At 53.5% G+C, this 16621-nt stretch overlaps 1 protein-coding gene across 1 annotated transcript; it reads right to left on the reverse strand.

The window, feature by feature from the left end:
- Positions 1-2270: 2270 nt before the first annotated feature.
- CHRM1 (cholinergic receptor muscarinic 1) lies at positions 2271-15835 on the reverse strand. The gene is made up of 2 exons (XM_010376533.2): positions 15513-15835; positions 2271-4791 (listed from the first exon to the last, which is right to left on the reverse strand). Exon 2 carries the CDS (start codon positions 4711-4713, stop codon positions 3331-3333), a length of 1383 nt encoding a protein of 460 aa, XP_010374835.1. The 5' UTR covers positions 4714-4791; positions 15513-15835; the 3' UTR covers positions 2271-3330.
- Between the last annotated feature and the right edge of the window lie 786 nt (positions 15836-16621).

The raw sequence follows: 16621 nt of genomic DNA on the forward strand, positions 1-16621 counted from the left end.
ACCCTCTCTTTGGGCTTATCCCGTTTCCCCAATTCTCTGGCAGCTGGGCCTGTGGGAATCTTGCTTCAGAGGACTGAGGGCACAGACCCCATCTCCGGGAAGCCTTCCTGGAATGCACACACCCTCTCCCGCTGAAACTTGGTCCCCCAAACTCTTTTAACGAAGCCATGACGCGGCTTCAGCTTCTTCTCCTTGGACTGGGGGCATGGGCTTTTCAAAGCTCAGGCTGGAGGTGTAGGGTCAGAGCTGGGTCTGAAACTAGTCCTGGTTTCTGGCATTTATCGGCGAGCAGCCCTGTCCCGTGGTAACACTCATCATAGAGCCATTGAGGGCATTTCCCTACAGTCTTTCTCATCCTCCTAACTCTTCTGCAAAGGGCTTGTTTCCATTTCAGAGATGAAGACATTCAGAAGAGACATGTGTAAGGTTGTTCAGTGAGGGACATGGCAGGTCAGACCTGCATCTGGGACAAGCGACAAGTGTGAACTTCTAGCCCCATTCCTGATGTGAATACCAGATTTGACCCCCTCCACTTCCGGTCTTCAATAGAGACCAGGTTAATCTGACCCCAAAGTTCCTGTTCTCCCAGCACTGCTCAGCTTGCTTAGTCCTTCTGCCTGCCAGGACCTCAGTTTCAACGCCTTTAACACGGGGCAGGACATTTAGCCTTAAAGGGGCCTTAGGGCTGTGAGGGAGCAGTGGTAAGGGAGGGGCCCTCTTACGATCTTGAACTCACAACCCAGTAAGCTGTGCTGGTGGGAAGGGGATATGGGGTTTGGATCCTAGGGTCATTCTCACAGTGCTGTAGTTCTTGGCTAGCCTATCCTGTTTAGATCTTCAATGGATACCATTTCCCATCGTGTTGGAAGCTTCCTTCCAAAGGCTCCTGGGAGTCCCAACAGCTACAAGCGGGCTGAATCCCCACTCCTCCCTCTGCAAGGGCTTAGCTCCACCCAGGCCTCATCCCTCTAGGCCAACGATTCTCAAACTTTACCCTGCATCACAACACCTAGAGGGCTTGTTAAAAACAGGTGGTGAGTTCCACAGAGTTTCTGATTTAGTGAATCTAGGGGGACCCTGAGAATTCTTATAGCTAACAAGTTCCCAGGTGATACTGAGGCTACTGATCAGAACCACTGTGAAATGACAGATTCACTCAGTAGGTCTGGATGATCCGAACCCTGCACATTTGCACATTTCAAAGAAAGGTTTGGCCTTGCCTGGCTCCTGGAAGATAACACTAAACCCTTGGAATATCCTGCCTGGTAAGTGTTTTTGCTTACCTTTGCTCCTTGGGCCACAAGGTATCAGTTTAACTTCTGGAAGGGCTGGAGACTAAGTAAGGTCAGCCATGTGGGTGGTCAACCATGCTTACATGACCAGCCTCCAGCAAGAACATTGGACACCAAAGCTCTGCTGAGCTTTCTTGGTTGGCAGTACTTCATTTTGTTGTCATACATCATTGCTTGGAAGACTGGGCACAGTCTGCACGACTCCACTGGGAGAGGACAGCTGGAAGTTTGTATCTGGTCTCTCCTCGTCTCTGCTCTGTGCACCTTTTGCTGTTGCTGTTTTATGCTCTGTGTTCTTTCACTGTAATAAACTGTGAGGATAATAGCTTTGCTGAGTTCTATGCATCGTTCTAGCAAATCGCTGAACCCGGTGACGGTCTTGGAAACCACTACTCCAGACTATGGGATTAACCTCTCTAGAATTCCTTTGCGTTGGGCTTTGGGGACCCTTCTCCAAAGAAGTGCCTTATAACCTGACCTGAGGGTCATCCTCATGGTGTGTTTTGGCCCAAATACTTTAGGCCTCTCATCTACTCACGGAAGAGTCCAGAGGTCAGGAGGCTATGAATTACCTGGAAGTCTGGGTGTTGCTTTGTGGGGTAACCCTGAACAATCCTCCTGGATCTCTGGGCCTTATCTCCTCATGTGTAAGTGGGGGTTTGGAAGAGTTCTGTTCTCCCTGGGTATGGCAGAGCCAATAGAGAATATGCAGGGATGTGGGCAGGGGTGGTTTATTTGACCCAGCTGCCTCACTTTCAGAGGTCAAGTCTGCCTTTTATAGCCCCACTCACCTGAGCCAGGGACTCCGTGGTGCCGGGGTCCCCAGGCTTTAGTAGATCCAACCATGCAGTGCTGTCCCTCCTAGAACCACTTTCAGGGCCACGGCCCACATTCCAAAGTACTTGGGCCCTCCCTGCCCCATCCAGCCCTGGCCTGAGACCAAGGCCTTGAGCCAACACAGGGAGGAAGGCACCTTAGTGCCTGCTGGTTATGTGGCTTTATTCACAGACTCAGCACTTGCTGAGGATGAAGGAAAGAACATTTGGGGCCAGGCTGGGCCTGGAGATCCGGGTGGCTGGGAGGCCATGCACGGGTTGGATTGGGGAGCTCACAGGAGAGAACCTGCTGGCTGGGCCAGGCCTGTGTGGGGCAGGGCCGGAGGCAGGCAGCATGCGGGAGGCCTGGCTACATCTGCATGGAGCAGATCCTCCAGGTGGTGGCTGTGAGCCAGGAGGGAGGGACTGAGGCTTCTCTGGGGCAGGAGGTATGGATGTGGGGCTGGATAGCAGACACACTTGACTCCCACTCCCAGGAAAATGATACTGTAGGACAGTCAGCACACCTGGCTCCCGGTCCTGTTGCTGCCTTGGGACTTGATGTGTGACTAGCCAAGCCGGACCCCTCCAGTGTCATTGTCTTGCTGATGCTTGGACATTTGCCTTGGAGTTGACCCACCTAGGGACCCTCTGGGGACATATGTCGGGGGTCTGGACAATCCTGGAGAGTATGCCTAGGGCCCAGGTGGTCGGGCTCTGCCTATGAAGTGAGGGGATCCCCAGGTCGGGTTCCCCAGCTCCCTGTAGTCAGGCTTTTCTCCCAGTGGCCGGTTCAGTTCCTGACTGTGCCCCCCACGGCGCACCATCTCAACACCACAATCCGGGCGGCCGCTGGGCCAAGGAATACTTAATGTTAAGCCTTCTTTCTCCTGGCCCGCCCTGCTGGCTCCTGACTTCCTGCCTAAAGGCAAACAAGGAGTCCAAAGCCCGGATCCTCCTCCCGGGCCTTCTTCCTGGTGAAGAGCCCATTCTCACTTAGCAGGGAACAGAAAAACCAGTTCCCCAGGTTTCCCTCCCTGCCTGGGAATAGCAAAGTCTGGAAAGTTGGCAGGGTCTCTCTGGGCTGCCCAGGAAGGTGACCCAGGGGCCTGGGAAGCCAGGTGAGGCCTGAGCAGGGCCCTGGGGCTGAGGATGCAGCCCCTGCCCACTTCCCACTGACCTCTCCTGGGGACTGGGGTAGAGGGATACAGGAGAGGGGACCATCAGCATTGGCGGGACGGGGTGCGGTGCACGGAGCCAGGGCGCTTGGGGATCTTGCGCCAGCGTCTCTTGTCCCAGCGGCAAAGCAGCAGCAGGCGAAAGGTGTCCCGGAAGGCTTTGTTGCAGAGCGCATAGCACATGGGGTTGATGGTGCTGTTGACGTAGCACAGCCAGTAGCCCAGCTCCCACAGGGTCTCGGGAACACAGTCCTTGCAGAAGGTGGACACCAGCACCATGATGTTGTACGGTGTCCAGGTGAGGATGAAGGCCAGGAGGATGGCACTCAGGGTCCGAGCCGCCTTCTTCTCCTTGACCAGTGAGAAGGTCTTCCGCTTGGCCAGCTGCTCCTTCCCACGGGGCTTCTGGCCCTTGCCAGCTCGATCACGCCCTTTCTTAGTTGGCCTCTTCACTGTATTTGGGGAGCTCCGGGGGGGCTGCTTGGTGGGAGCCTGTGCCTCCGGGTCCACCATTGGCATCTTGATCACCACTTCGGAGCCAGGCTCCTCTCCCTCAGAGGATGTGAGGGACTCCATGGAGCCTTCATCCTCTTCCTCTTCTTCCTTCCAGCTGTAGGCCTGCAGCAGCCTGGGGGCCCGGCAGCAGCGACAGCAACGGCCTGGAGGAGTCTCTGGTGAACCCTCAGCCCCTGGCTGAGACCTCTCTGAGCTGCTGCTGCTGCCACCCCCTTTGCCTGGCGTCTCGGAGCCCTGAAGGGCTGCCAGCTCCCGTGCTCGATTCTCTGTCTCCCGGTAGATGCGCCAGTAGAGCGTGCACATGACTGTGACAGGGAGGTAGAAGGCGGCCATGGCTGTGCCAAAGGTGATGATGGGCTGGGAGAGGAACTGGATGTAGCACTGCCCAGCCAGCACTGTCCGCTCCCCTACCAGGTACTGCCAGAAGAGGATGGCTGGGGCCCAGAGGACAAAGGAAACCAGCCAGGCCAGGCCGATCATCAGGGCTGCCCGGCGGGGTGTGCGCTTGGCGCGGTAGCTCAGGGGCCGAGTCACGGAGAAGTAGCGGTCAAAACTGATGAGCAGCAGATTCATGACAGAAGCATTGCTGGCCACATAGTCCAGGGCCAGCCAGAGGTCGCAAGCCAGTGTGCCCAGAGCCCAGTGGCCCATGAGCAGGTACGTGGTATAGAGGTTCATGGAGAAGGTACCGATGATGAGGTCAGCACAGGCCAGGCTCAGCAGGAAGTAGTTATTGACTGTCTTGAGCTCCGTGTTGACCTTGAAGGAGATGAGTACCAGCAGGTTGCCTGTCACTGTGGCTAGCGACAGAAGGCCCGTGGTGATCCCAATGAAGGCCACTTGCCAGGGACCCTTTCCTGGTGCCAGGACGGTGATGTTGGGGCTGACAGCAGGTGGGGCTGAGGTGTTCATGGTGGCTAGGCGGGGCTGGGGTTGGAGAGCCCCTTCCTCCAGGCACGCTACAGGGCTTCCTCAGAGGAAAGTCATCACCTGAAAAGAGAGGACATGGGCTTTGGTTGGGCCACTGGACATTTCTGATAGCCCTTATTGGAAGATGCTGGGGATGTAACGCCTGCCCTTGCAGAGCTTCAGAGCAGATAGCACCGGCCTCCCTTACTGATGCCCACTCATGGTCATTTATCATGCACTTTCCCAGCCATAAGTGGATTTGCCAGCAGCGTGGAGTGGCTTTGGGATCCAGGGATTTGAATCTTCATTCCAGTGTTACCATTCAGACTCTTGGCCTCAATTTTCTCACTGGGAAATGACCGCAAATTCCTGTCTTACATAACTCGGGTGGCAGGAGTTGGGAAACTCACTTTGTATACAGTCCTGCCAAATTCTCAAAGCGTTTCACTCAACTTTATTAAAGGCCTCACTTACTGAGTAGTCACTGCATGCCAGACACAGTGCTAGCCACCTAAACGAATTATCTAATTTAACTGTTGTACGTGTCTAGGAGAAAGGGCTCTTATTACGCCCATCTCGCTGTGAGGCAACTGTGGCTCTGAGCAGCTGCAAGGCTTGGCCGTGGTGACAGAGATAGTATGATAGAACCCGCGAGAACAGAAATGTGTCCTAAAAGAGGAAAAAAAGAAAAGAACCCATTCTCACCCTCCCTGGGTATGTGGTGCTCTAGTGGGATTCTTCCACTAATAAGGAGAGATGGGAAGAAAAGGGAGCTCCTGAGAAGATCAACAGAGATGGGAACAGAGGGACCTTAGGGGTGTGTGCATGTGTATATTTTTTTCTGCACGTTTTTCTGTGCATGTGGGTTTACATATGTATGTAGTGGGTGGTATTTGGGGCTGAACTGAATTCTCCATGAGGGCAGCAGGGAAAATTGGGCTGGACTCAGACACTCACTTGGCAGTAAGAAGGTCTGGGGCAGGCCGGCACGGTGGCTCACGCCTGTAATCCCAGCACTTTGGGAGGCCAAGGCAGCGAGATCATGAGGTCAGGAGATCGAGACCATCCTGGCTAACATGGTGAAACCCCATCTCTACTAAAAATGGAAATAATTAGCCGGGCGCGGTGGCGGGTGTCTGTAGTCCCAGCTACTCGGGAGGCTGAGGCAGGAGAATTGCTTGAACCCAGGAGGCGGAGGTTGCAGTGAGTCGAGATTGTGCCACTGCACTCCAGCCTGGGCAACAGAGCGAGACTCCGTCTCAGAAAAAAAAAAAAAAAAAAAAAAAACGAAAAACCACCACCAATAAAAGAAGGTCTGGGGCAGAAGCAGGAAGCAGGAATGAGGGCCTCAGCTCCTAGCTCAGGGGGGTCTGGTCCCATATGGGGTGTGGGAGGCTTCCCTCCCTCTCCTGGCTCTGTTCCTGGGCCCCAGCTAAGTGGGGGGAAGCAAGGGGAATGGGAAGATCCCCCAGACTTTTCTTGGATCTGGAATCTGGTCCAGGTACTAAGGCTGAGTAAAGAGAAAGACCACGGCCCTTAACAACCTGCTGGCTGGGCAGGAGGCCCCCACAGCCACAGTGAAGCCAGATGGAAGGGTGAGGGTCTAGGCAGCTCAGCCAGGGGCTTTGCGGCCATGTGATTTGGTGGGTCCCTTCCTGTTCTGCCTCAGGTGTCCATCTGTCCATTGAAGAGATTGATGGTCCCCTGACCCTCAGCTGTGGCTTTCAGGGGCTATACTGTTGGGAAAATTCCAAGGGAGAGATGTTGGTCAAGGGTCCACTGAGCCCCGGTGTTCCTTGGGCACCTGGCCTGTGACAGGCTGCTGTGATAGGTGACCTGGGTGGTTTGTGGCTGAGGGCATCTCCATGGCTTGCCGTGAACCCTCAGTGTGCGCAAGTCACTTTCAGCGTGGTGAGTTCAGTGGGGGACAGAATGAGCAAGGACTGTGGCTGGTAGTGTGTGCTTGTGTGTCTGGGACAGTTTGCACATGAGGGGGCATGTGCAACCTGGACTCTGGAGCCAGACTGTCTGGATTTGAATCCAGTCTATCTTGTTCACTGGATGTGTGATTATTGCTAGTGATATAACTTCCATATGCCTAGGTTTCCTCAATTGAAAAATGGTATTAATACCTATTAGCAAGACCATTGCCTCTTTTCAGGTGATAAAGATTAAACGAATCAATGCATGTAAGATGCTTAGAATGGCCCTGGCACATGGTACACAGTAGGTCTCCTTTAATTCTCAGGATGTGTAGCGATGAGCGTGCTAGGCTGCCTAGAAAGATCTACTTCTTGACCGAGCATGGTGGCTCACGCCTGTAATCCCAGCACTTTGGGAGGCTGAGGCTGGTGGATCACCTGAGGTCAGGAGTTCGATACCAGCCTGGCCAACATAGTGAAACTCTGTCCCTACTAAAAATACAAAATTAGCCAGGCGTGGTGGTACATGGCTGTAATCCTAGCTACTCTGGAAACTCAGGCAGGAGAATCGCTTGAACCTAGAACACGGAGATTGCGGTGAGCCAAGATTGTGCCATTGCACTCCAGCTGGGGCAACAAGAGTGAAACTCCGTCTCAAAAAAAAAAAAAAAAAAGAAATGTCTGATACTATGACAACAGCAACTAGTAATAATAACGCTCATTGTTGTTATTGAGTGCCCCTTGAGTGCCAGTTGCTGCTAAAGGGTTTATATGCATAATCTCATTTAATCTTTTTTTTTCTCTCTCTCTCTCTTTTTTTTTTTTTTTTTTTCTTTTTTTTGAGACGGAGTCTCGCCCTGTCACCCAGGCTGGAGTGCAGTGGCACAATCTCGGCTCACTGCAAGCTCCGACTCCCAGGTTCATGTCATTCTCCTGCCTCAGCCTCCTGAGTAGATGGGACTACAGGTGCCTGCCACCGCGCCCGGCTAATGTTTTGTATATTTAGTAGAGACGGGGTTTCACCGTGTTAGCCAGGATGGTCTCGATCTCCTGACCTCGTGATCCGCTTGCCTTGGCCTCCTAAAGTGCTGGGATTACAGGCGTGAGCCACCGCACCCGGCCAATCTCATTTAATCTTAGCAGGAGCCTATGATCAAGAGATTGCTGTTGTCTCCATTTTTTTTTTTTTTGAGATGGAGTCTCACTCTGTCACACAGGCTGGAGTGCAGTGGTGCGATCTCGGCTCACTTCAGCTATTGTTTCCATTTTATAGATAAAGAAGCTGAGGCTGAGAAAAGCAAGAGAATTGGTTTTTTTTTTTTTTTTTGAGACGGAGTCTTGTTCTGTCGCCCGGGCTGGAGTGCAGTGGCCGGATCTCAGCTCACTGCAAGCTCCGCCTTCCAGGTTTACGCCATTCTCCTGCCTCAGCCTCCCGAGTAGCTGGGACTACAGGCGCCCGCCACCTCGCCCGGCTAGTTTTTTGTATTTCTTAGTAGAGACGGGGTTTCACTGTGTTAGCCAGGATGGTCTCGATCTCCTGACCTCGTGATCCGCCCGTCTCGGCCTCCCAAAGTGCTGGGATTATAGGCTTGAGCCACCGTGCCCGGCCAAGCAAGAGAATTTGTACGAGATCATGCAAGGAAGGTAGGAACTAGGATTTGAACCCAAGCAGTTTGTTCCAATGAAACTTCATTTACAAGAACTGAAGGCCAGCCTGGGGATCATAGTTTGCTAATTCAAATTCTAAAAATATTACATTAAAATATGATTTGTCTTGATTACTAAGTTTTGCCATACCCTTTCCCTTAAACAAAGTCAGCCATTGGGCTGGAGGCTGGGATTAGGCTGGCACTCTCCCCAGTGAGGCCACTGGTAAACACTACCCTTTAGAATTTGAGAATTTGTGCAGTTCTTGTCACTGTCATCTTCTGAGCTCAGTGCTACTTAATGCCCATTGCTCAGAGGGAGCAGCTGAGGCCCAGAGAAAAGGGAGTAGAAGGCATTGTCTAGTCCAAGGTCTCCTGGCTCCTAGATTGGGTACTGCCCCCCATGCCATACCCTCCTGGTAGTTTGGATCAGCTCTGTAGCTCTGGGCCCTGGACAAAGACCTGCAAAGGCTGAGTTAGACAAGAGGAAGTCGCTAGCCTGAGAGGCTGCACCCTGCCCTGCTGCAGGGGCCTCTCATCTGCCTGGGCATGGTGCAGCCTTTAAAGCTGGACTCCTTAGGCCTGGCGCGGTGGCTCATGCCTGTAATCCTAGCACTTTGGGAGGTTGAGGCAGACAGATCACGTGAGCTCAGGAGTTCGAGACCAGCCTCAGCAACTTGGTGAAACCCTGTCTCTACTAAAAATATAAAAATCAGCTAGGCACGATGGCAGGCACCTGTGGTCCCAGCTACTTCGGAGGCTGAGGCAGGAGGATCACTTGAGCCCAGGAGGCAGAGGTTGCAGTGAGCCGCAATCATGCCACTGCACTCCAGCCTGGGTGCCAGAGTGAGACCCCGCCTCAAAAAAAAGCTTGACTCCTTATACCTCAGCAGGCTAGGACTAGGACTAGGGTAAGGTGAAAATCAGGCACTTGCCTCCCATGCAGAATGTAAGGGGTGCCCCAAAACTTAGTAATCAAGAAAATATTTTAATGTAATGTTTACAAAAATTGAAGTTAATGCAAAAAAAATCCAAGATAAACAACATGTTAAATAAAGACAGGGTCCACCCTGTACTTGTGTAACCCTTTCTCACTCACCTCACCCTAATCCTGACCCTGGTTCCAATAAAACTTTATTTACAAAAACAGCCAGCCAGCCTGTGGGCTGGAATTTGTTATTTGATTTAAAAAAATATTATTATGATATTATTTCTCTTGATCAGTGAGTATTTTTATGTCTCCTTCTTACATTTTGCTCCGAGGCGAGTGCCTTGCTTGATTCACCCTAGTCCTGGCCTTGTAGTTCCCAGTCTTGGGTTTGAAGCTCGGCACTGAGCCTTCCTTGCTGTGTGACCATCAGCAACCAGTCAGTCTTTCATTCCTCTGCTGCCCTCATCCCCAGCTGTGAGGATGATACCGTTCAGAGTGCCTGGCACTGAAACAGACACTCAGTTAAAAAGTTAAAGCCTTATTGTTATTCTTTTTTTTTTTTTTTTTTTTTTTTTTTTGAGATGAACTCTCATTCCATCACCCAGGCTGGAGTGCAGTGATATGATTTCAGCTCACTGCAACCTCTGCCTTCTGGATTGAAGCAGTCCTCCTGTCTCAGCCTCCTGAGTAGCTGGGATCATAGGCTCCTGCCACCACACTCAGCTAATTTTTGTATTTTTAGGAGAGGCAGGGTTTCACCCTGTTGTCCAGGCTGGTCTCAAACTCCTGATGTCAAGTGATCTGCCCGCCTCGGCCTCCCAAAGTGCTGGGATTATAGGCACGAGCCACTGTGCCCGGTCTGTTGTTATTCTCCACTCCTTCTCCTGATCCAATGCCCAGCCTCTTCCCACCATGCCCCTTCCCCTCCAGACCCCAAGCACGCCTCTGCTCTGGTTCCCAGTTTGCTCATTTGTAATGGAGGAGTTGCACAAGCCTGGTGTCTGGGGAGATTTTACAGAGTACAGAAACCAACATCTCAAGGTGCCGAACAGAAAGAACCCAGGTCCCTGAGGCAAGGCTGAAGGCTCACTTACATGATCTCACTTGGGGCTGGAAATGACATCAGCTCGGGGTGGGAACACGGTGCTCATTGCAAGGCTAGCTATAACTTTGGTGAATTAAAAAATGCTTTCAGAACAGGGGGCTTATGAGAAGCAGTAACTCAAGGAGTCCTTGGGGGTGAGGACCTCTCTTAGAGGGGTCCTTGGAGGTGAAGAAGCCGGCAGTCCCTTGCCTTGATGTCTGGAAATCCCTTCCAAATCTTCCATTTTATTTATTTTTTTATTTTTTATTTTTTTTTTTGAGACGGAGTCTCGCTCTGTCGCCTGGGCTGGAGTGCAGTGACCAGATCTCAGCTCACTGCAAGGTCCGCCTCCCAGGTTTACGCCATTCTCCTGCCTCAGCCTCCCGAGTAGCTGGGACTACAGGCGCCCGCCACCTCGCCCGGCTAGTTTTTTGTATTTTTAGTAGAGACGGGGTTTCACCGTCTTAGCCAGGATGGTCTCGATCTCCTGACCTCGTGATCCGCCCATCTCGGCCTCCCAAAGTGCTGGGATTACAGGCTTGAGCCACCGCGCCCGGCCATCAGATCTTCCATTTTAATAGTCATATTGCTAACCACCATAATTAATGCCTCCTGGATGGCAGGTACTTAATATATATTCTTTCCCTTAACCACAGGACACCTCAGTGACATCCCATGGGATGCTCTATCTTTCTATTATAGATAAGGGCGTTAAGGCTCAGGCTGCAAAGTAGATTTCTGATGGTCCCACAGAAGTGGCGGAGGTGGGATTCTGACCTGGACCTGTGGGCTCCATGTCTGTGTCCTTTACACCTCCTCGGCAAAACCCCTCTGCCCCAACTATGCCAGATGAGGGCTAAGGCCTCTCTCCTGGGACAGGTGGCAGGAAGAGAAGTCACCAGAGAGAGTTTCAGAGAATTGGAACCTGATTCTTGCCACTGTCTAGATCTTCTGCCCCTATGATGCAGCCCAAGAACACACCCATCAATGAATGACTGCCTTTCCTCTGTATCAGAAGCAGAGGTCCTCACCCCCCAGCCCTCTCTTGGACAGAGAAAGAGCTCAGGAGAAGGTTCCTGGAGATGCGCTCTAGTCCCTTCTGTGTGACCTTGTCCAAGTCTCCTTAACTGTCGACGTGGGGCAGTCTTCTACCTGTCCAAGGCTCCTGTGGGATCAGTGAGACGGTGACTGTGAAAGAACCTGGTTTCCCAGGATTGTGGCAGATTCCCCTGGGGAGACCAGCCCTAGGCTGAGGGTTAGGGTGCGGGGTTCAGTGATAGCTCTAGAATCTCTAAAAAGGAGGGACTCAGGACAGCCAGCTGGTTGAAAAGGGGGCTTGAAGCTGCATTTGCAGGGCACGTCCTGTGAAGGCATCCATGGGGGCTGGGGCTCACATATGCAGTGAGTTTGTCCATGGGGATTGCAGTGGGCAGCAGGAAGACCCCCGAGGCAGTCCTTGGCACTGCCTCTGCCTAGCTGCAAGCTCTTGTCTTGCTGTGTGACCTTGGGTAAAAGACCGTCCTGACCTGGTGGTCCTTCTGTGGGATGGGGTGAACTCCTAGGATGAGTGTTTGTGTGTGAGGGTATGTGCATTGCTGAGCAAGGCTGGGAATGGTGGAGGTGGGCCCATAGCTTTGTGTGATGGGTAGGGACACATCCTCAGAGGGTGTTTCGCCTGGAGTTCAGGAAGATAGTGAGAAAGCAGGGAGGCGCTTCTCTCCAGGACTGTGGTCTCCTGATGAAAGCTGTTAGAAGCCTTTAATAACATTACCAATACTCCTTACACATAAATAGCAGCAAAGAAAAATTACTAATATTATAGTAACTGGTATTTACTGGCTGCATACTATATACCAGACATGGCTTTAAGCATTATATACATAACCATTATAAACTCGATCTAATCTGTTACAACTCCTCGGGAAGTAGGTCCTGTTATCCCAGTTTGCAAAAGGCCTAACCTGAGGCATTATGACCTGAAGGACCTTACAGCTCATCAGCGATGCAACCAGGATTTGGATCCAGGCCGTCTGCCTCCGAGACCAACCTCTCCAACCCTACTCCTGCTCTTGAGAGGTTGGGGGGGTTCGCCAGCCTCCTTGCCCGCCTCAGTTAGCTTACTCAAGCCCTGCTTTGAATCAGTTAACGATGAGCAATTGGTCCTTCTTTCAGAATCTGGCCTCCTTGTGTGCGCGGCAGTGTCTGTCGTATATCCATGTGATGTGTGATGACAGCGCTGTGGGAAGAGGGTGGGTCTGCTGGAGCCCTTTAAAGGGCAGGGTAGGGGCTGTGTCTGTCTCATTCAGTGCTTTATCCCAGGGCTTGGCACATAGTAGTTGCTCAGTAAATACCTGTGAAATAAATGTACGCGTGTGTACTCAACTGCAGACCCTGGAGCCTGAAGGTGAGCCTGTGGGGGTCAGGACCAGGTCCAGAGCATGGTCCAGAGGCGCCTCTTCTCCCTCGAGCTCCCACATCTCATCTGCCAGGTCCTTGCACCCCTGAGTGAGGCCCTGCCTGGCTGGAGAGCATAGGAGAAAAATAGACAAGAGCATCCTTGTCTGTAAAATGGACCGAGGAAACTCTGCCTCACCCGGCTGCAGGGAAGCTAAGTGAGGTGACAGGACAGACATGGACATGCCAAGGCATTTATCACTGGGGAGAGGAAAATGTTAGCCTGGGCTCAAAGGGTTAAGGGATGAGGTCAGAGCCTTTATTACAGCAGGCCAGACTGTTGACTGCCAGCGCCCAGGACCAATCCCTAGGGGCTGGGGATCTGGCTCAGAGAGGAACTGGGAGGGGAGAGAACCACTGGGGGAGGCAGGGAAAGAGAAATGGGGAGAGGGATTCCTGAACACCAGGCTTTTCTGAACTTACCACTGGCCAAGGAGTATGGAAGGGGAGGGAGAGAATGAGGGATGCTGGGGAAGAGATTTAGGAGGGAGGAGCGGAGCCATCTTGTGATTTTGGGCCTGGAAGCTGGTAGAGCCCTGGTTAGGGAGAGGGGATAATATTGGGGAGTGGAAGGTATGTGGAGGGGGCTGTGGGATTGGGCACCTGAGGCCTCACATATGCAATGAGGAGGGCGCTCCTTCTGGCCAGGTCTACTCACTGGTCCCTTCTGCTAGGGCCTGACCCCAGAAGCCAGCCCAGATGGGGCAGCTCTCCCCTCAGGGTTAACTTTTCTTTGACGGCAGCTCTTGACCCATTAAGGTGCACAAAACTTCCACCCCTGATGCCTGGCTTTGGGAATGAGGGAGTAAACAGATAGAATTGATCATATTTTCAAGGCTCAACAGTTGCCATTGGGAGGGCCAACCAGCCTTGTGGAGGGCAGCAGTCATCAGTTAAATGCTGCATAAAACACACCACTTAGCTGGAAGAGGAGCATCAGCCCTAGAATCACTGCCAAATTTGCTCACCCATGATGGATCTTAAGCAGTTGCCTGACTTTGGCCAGACCATGCCAGAGCGTGGGCATGAGCAGCTGGACCCTAGACCTCACTCTGCCAGTGTGGCATCAGAGGTGTTGGGTCCCTCATCCTCCTCTCCGCAAGCCCCCTGCTCCTGGCTCCTTGCACTCCCCTCCTCATTTCCTTTCTTCTCTCTCCCTCCCTCCTCCATCCTTGTAGGCATCACCATGGCACCACAGCAGAGCAGAAACCCAGTGCAATTCACCCACCTCTCCCCGCCTGCTGGGAGCCCAAGCTTCTGCGTCTCAGAGCTTACTGCGCCCCCTGCTCTCCCACCCCATCTTCCTGCTCATGGAGGCGGCAGCGCAGCATTGTGCTGAGGATGCGGAGCCCAAGCTCCAACTGGATCCCTACATATCTCTTCTCCGACCATGAGCATGTCCCTTTCCCTTTCTCAGCCTCCGTCCCTCCATACAATGAAAGGCTCCTTTCTAGGTCTGATATGACCTCTAACCTCTGGTTAGCCCCTTCTTGACACTTTGGACTCCCCATTACACTTCAGAATTCAGTTCTCAGAACTCCAGCCGCCAGCTGTCAGCTGTGAGCCAAGACTCACATCTTCTGCAGCCCATTTCACTACCTCCTTCCTTTTCATATCTCAGCAGTGATAGCGACTTCAGCTTGCCAGGTGGCTGAGGTCAGAGGGCAGAGAACTCTCATCTGAGAGCCCAGTGAACAGCTGATTACCCCAAGAAAGGAGACGTCTGGCCACCGGAGACTGCCCGACTCCTTCTAGCCAGTTGGGCAGAGGTCCTGGGTCAGTCTGGGTGGAGCTGCAGGTGTGTTTTGTGCAAAGAGGTGAACCCCTCTCCACTGGCTCTGATAACCTCTAAACTGCACATGTCTGGATGACCTAATGAGAGCTGACCACCCCCCCTCCAGCTGGCCTGCCCAGGAGCTGATGGCTGTACGAGAATCAGAGTTCATGGCCCCTAGACCATCCCTACATTGTGCAGTCTGCGGGCACTGGGGTGAGCACCTGGCATGGGTGCCCATTGGTATCCATGCATTGACTGGATATAGGACTGAGATCCACCCTGCGGGAACCCAAGATACTAGAAACATAAGGATGGTCCTCTGGGCCCCTGCGCACGTCAGGGCCACGTTCCCTGGCCAGTGTGACCATTCATGTGCCCATTTGTCCCCAAAGAGCCCTGGGGCTCTTTGCCTGGTCTGCTGGCTTTTGGCCCGACACCCACCTTGGCTTCCAGCTTCTCTGTCTGGCCAGCAGACTGATTCAGTCCATCTCGGGGGAGCTGAGGTGGACGGGGGTGGTGGGTTTCGGGGTGTCCTGAGGGAGGAGAGGAGGAGGTTCTAGGACTGGCACCCCCATCAAGATGGGAGTCAACCTCCCACAGGATGCTGATGGCAAGGGCTGCTTCCTGGCCCTTTGCCCTTCCCACTCTGCCCCTAGGGTGCTGGGGGCTCTGCCTCTACCAGGCAGCCTAATCCATTCTGGGCCTCAGGTCCAGTTTCCTGAGGGGGGTCTCCATCTCCGCTGCCAGCTGAAGCCCAGAAAAACATCAGATATATCCACTCAAAGCCAGGAGGCCGAGTGTTTGGAGCAGCCAGTGTTCAATGCTACAGAGCCCCCTTGCCCTCTAGACCTCTCCCTGGCCTCCTCCTATCTCTGGGAGTCCATCCCTATTTCCATCTCATTCTGGTCCCTGCCCTCCCCCGCTCCCCAGTACCCTCCTACCCTCTACCTCAGAGCAGCCCCTCCCAAGCCCTCCCAAATGTACTCACCATGGGGCTGAAGAGGGGTCTGTAGGGTCCTCAGCCCCACTGCCTCCCTGGGGGCCGGCGGCGTCTCCAGGGACCCAAACACCTGGCTCCCGGGGGGAGCTGCGCCCTGTGCTGGCAGCGGGAGAGGCACAGCCAGTGATTGGCATGTCCCACCCCCTGGCACGCCAGCCTTAGGGGGGAGGGAGAAAGGGAAAGAGAGGGAGGGAGGAAAGGGAGAAAAGGAAGGGAGGGGAGCTGGAGGGAAGCCTCAGGCAGCGTCTGGGGTTGGACTAGGTTCTAGAGTGTGCCCCCCTCCTTCACCAGGGCACCCAATTTGAGACCCAAGAGGGAGGAGGAAGGACATGAGGAAGGCGAGCCCAGGAAGGCTAAAAGTCCAGGACGGTAGAGAAGGCGGATACAGGGAGACAAACACCCACACCCACTGCACAGACCCAGCGGCACACACACCCTCACAAAGGCACACTGTTTCCTTGGACTCCTTCCCCCACCCAACCTTAGAGCCCCCAACCCATGTGCACCATGCCCTAACACACTTGCCCTGGTATTCACATGCCTGCTTCCCTCACACACACGCCCTCCCCCCTGCACATGCCCACGCGCCCACCCACCCAACTACACACCCTGCTCTTCCTCCCTGCTGCGAGAGAGCTAGATTCCTTCTGTTTGGAAATGACACATTGGGCCTCACGTGAGAGGCTCCAACTTGGAACAGACCCAGAGGGCTGGCGCACCCGCCCTGGGGGCTGAGCTAACGTGCCCGCGTGCTGGGCTGTGTGCACTAGCATTGGGCTATGCGTAGCCCGTTGTGAGGTTATATGGGTGTCTGCTTTTCGGGGATGAGTAGAGGGCCAGGTGCCTGCCCCATCTGCGGCTGGGTGCCCTGCATGTATGTGTCCCTGTGTCCTCATGTCATCATGTAGCCTGTGTAAATGCAGGTGTGACCCTGTCAGTCTGGAGGCAGGATGCATGTGCACACGTGTGTCTGTATCTGATGTGTGGCTGAGTGTTGCCCAACTGTGGAACTTGCTAATTCTGACGAGTGAGGCAGCCTCTACCTGCCTGCTCCACCCCAAGCTTCCACTTGGAAGACAGACAGGCAGACAGACAGC

Source organism: Rhinopithecus roxellana, chromosome 15 (genome assembly GCF_007565055.1).
Source record: "Rhinopithecus roxellana isolate Shanxi Qingling chromosome 15, ASM756505v1, whole genome shotgun sequence".
NCBI classification, from domain to species: domain Eukaryota; kingdom Metazoa; phylum Chordata; class Mammalia; order Primates; family Cercopithecidae; genus Rhinopithecus; species Rhinopithecus roxellana.

What these genes read in the sequence shown, in the direction of transcription:
- CHRM1 (XM_010376533.2), bottom strand. Translation starts at nt 4,713, where the DNA reads ATGAACACCTCAGCCCCACCTGCTGTCAGCCCCAACATCACCGTCCTG.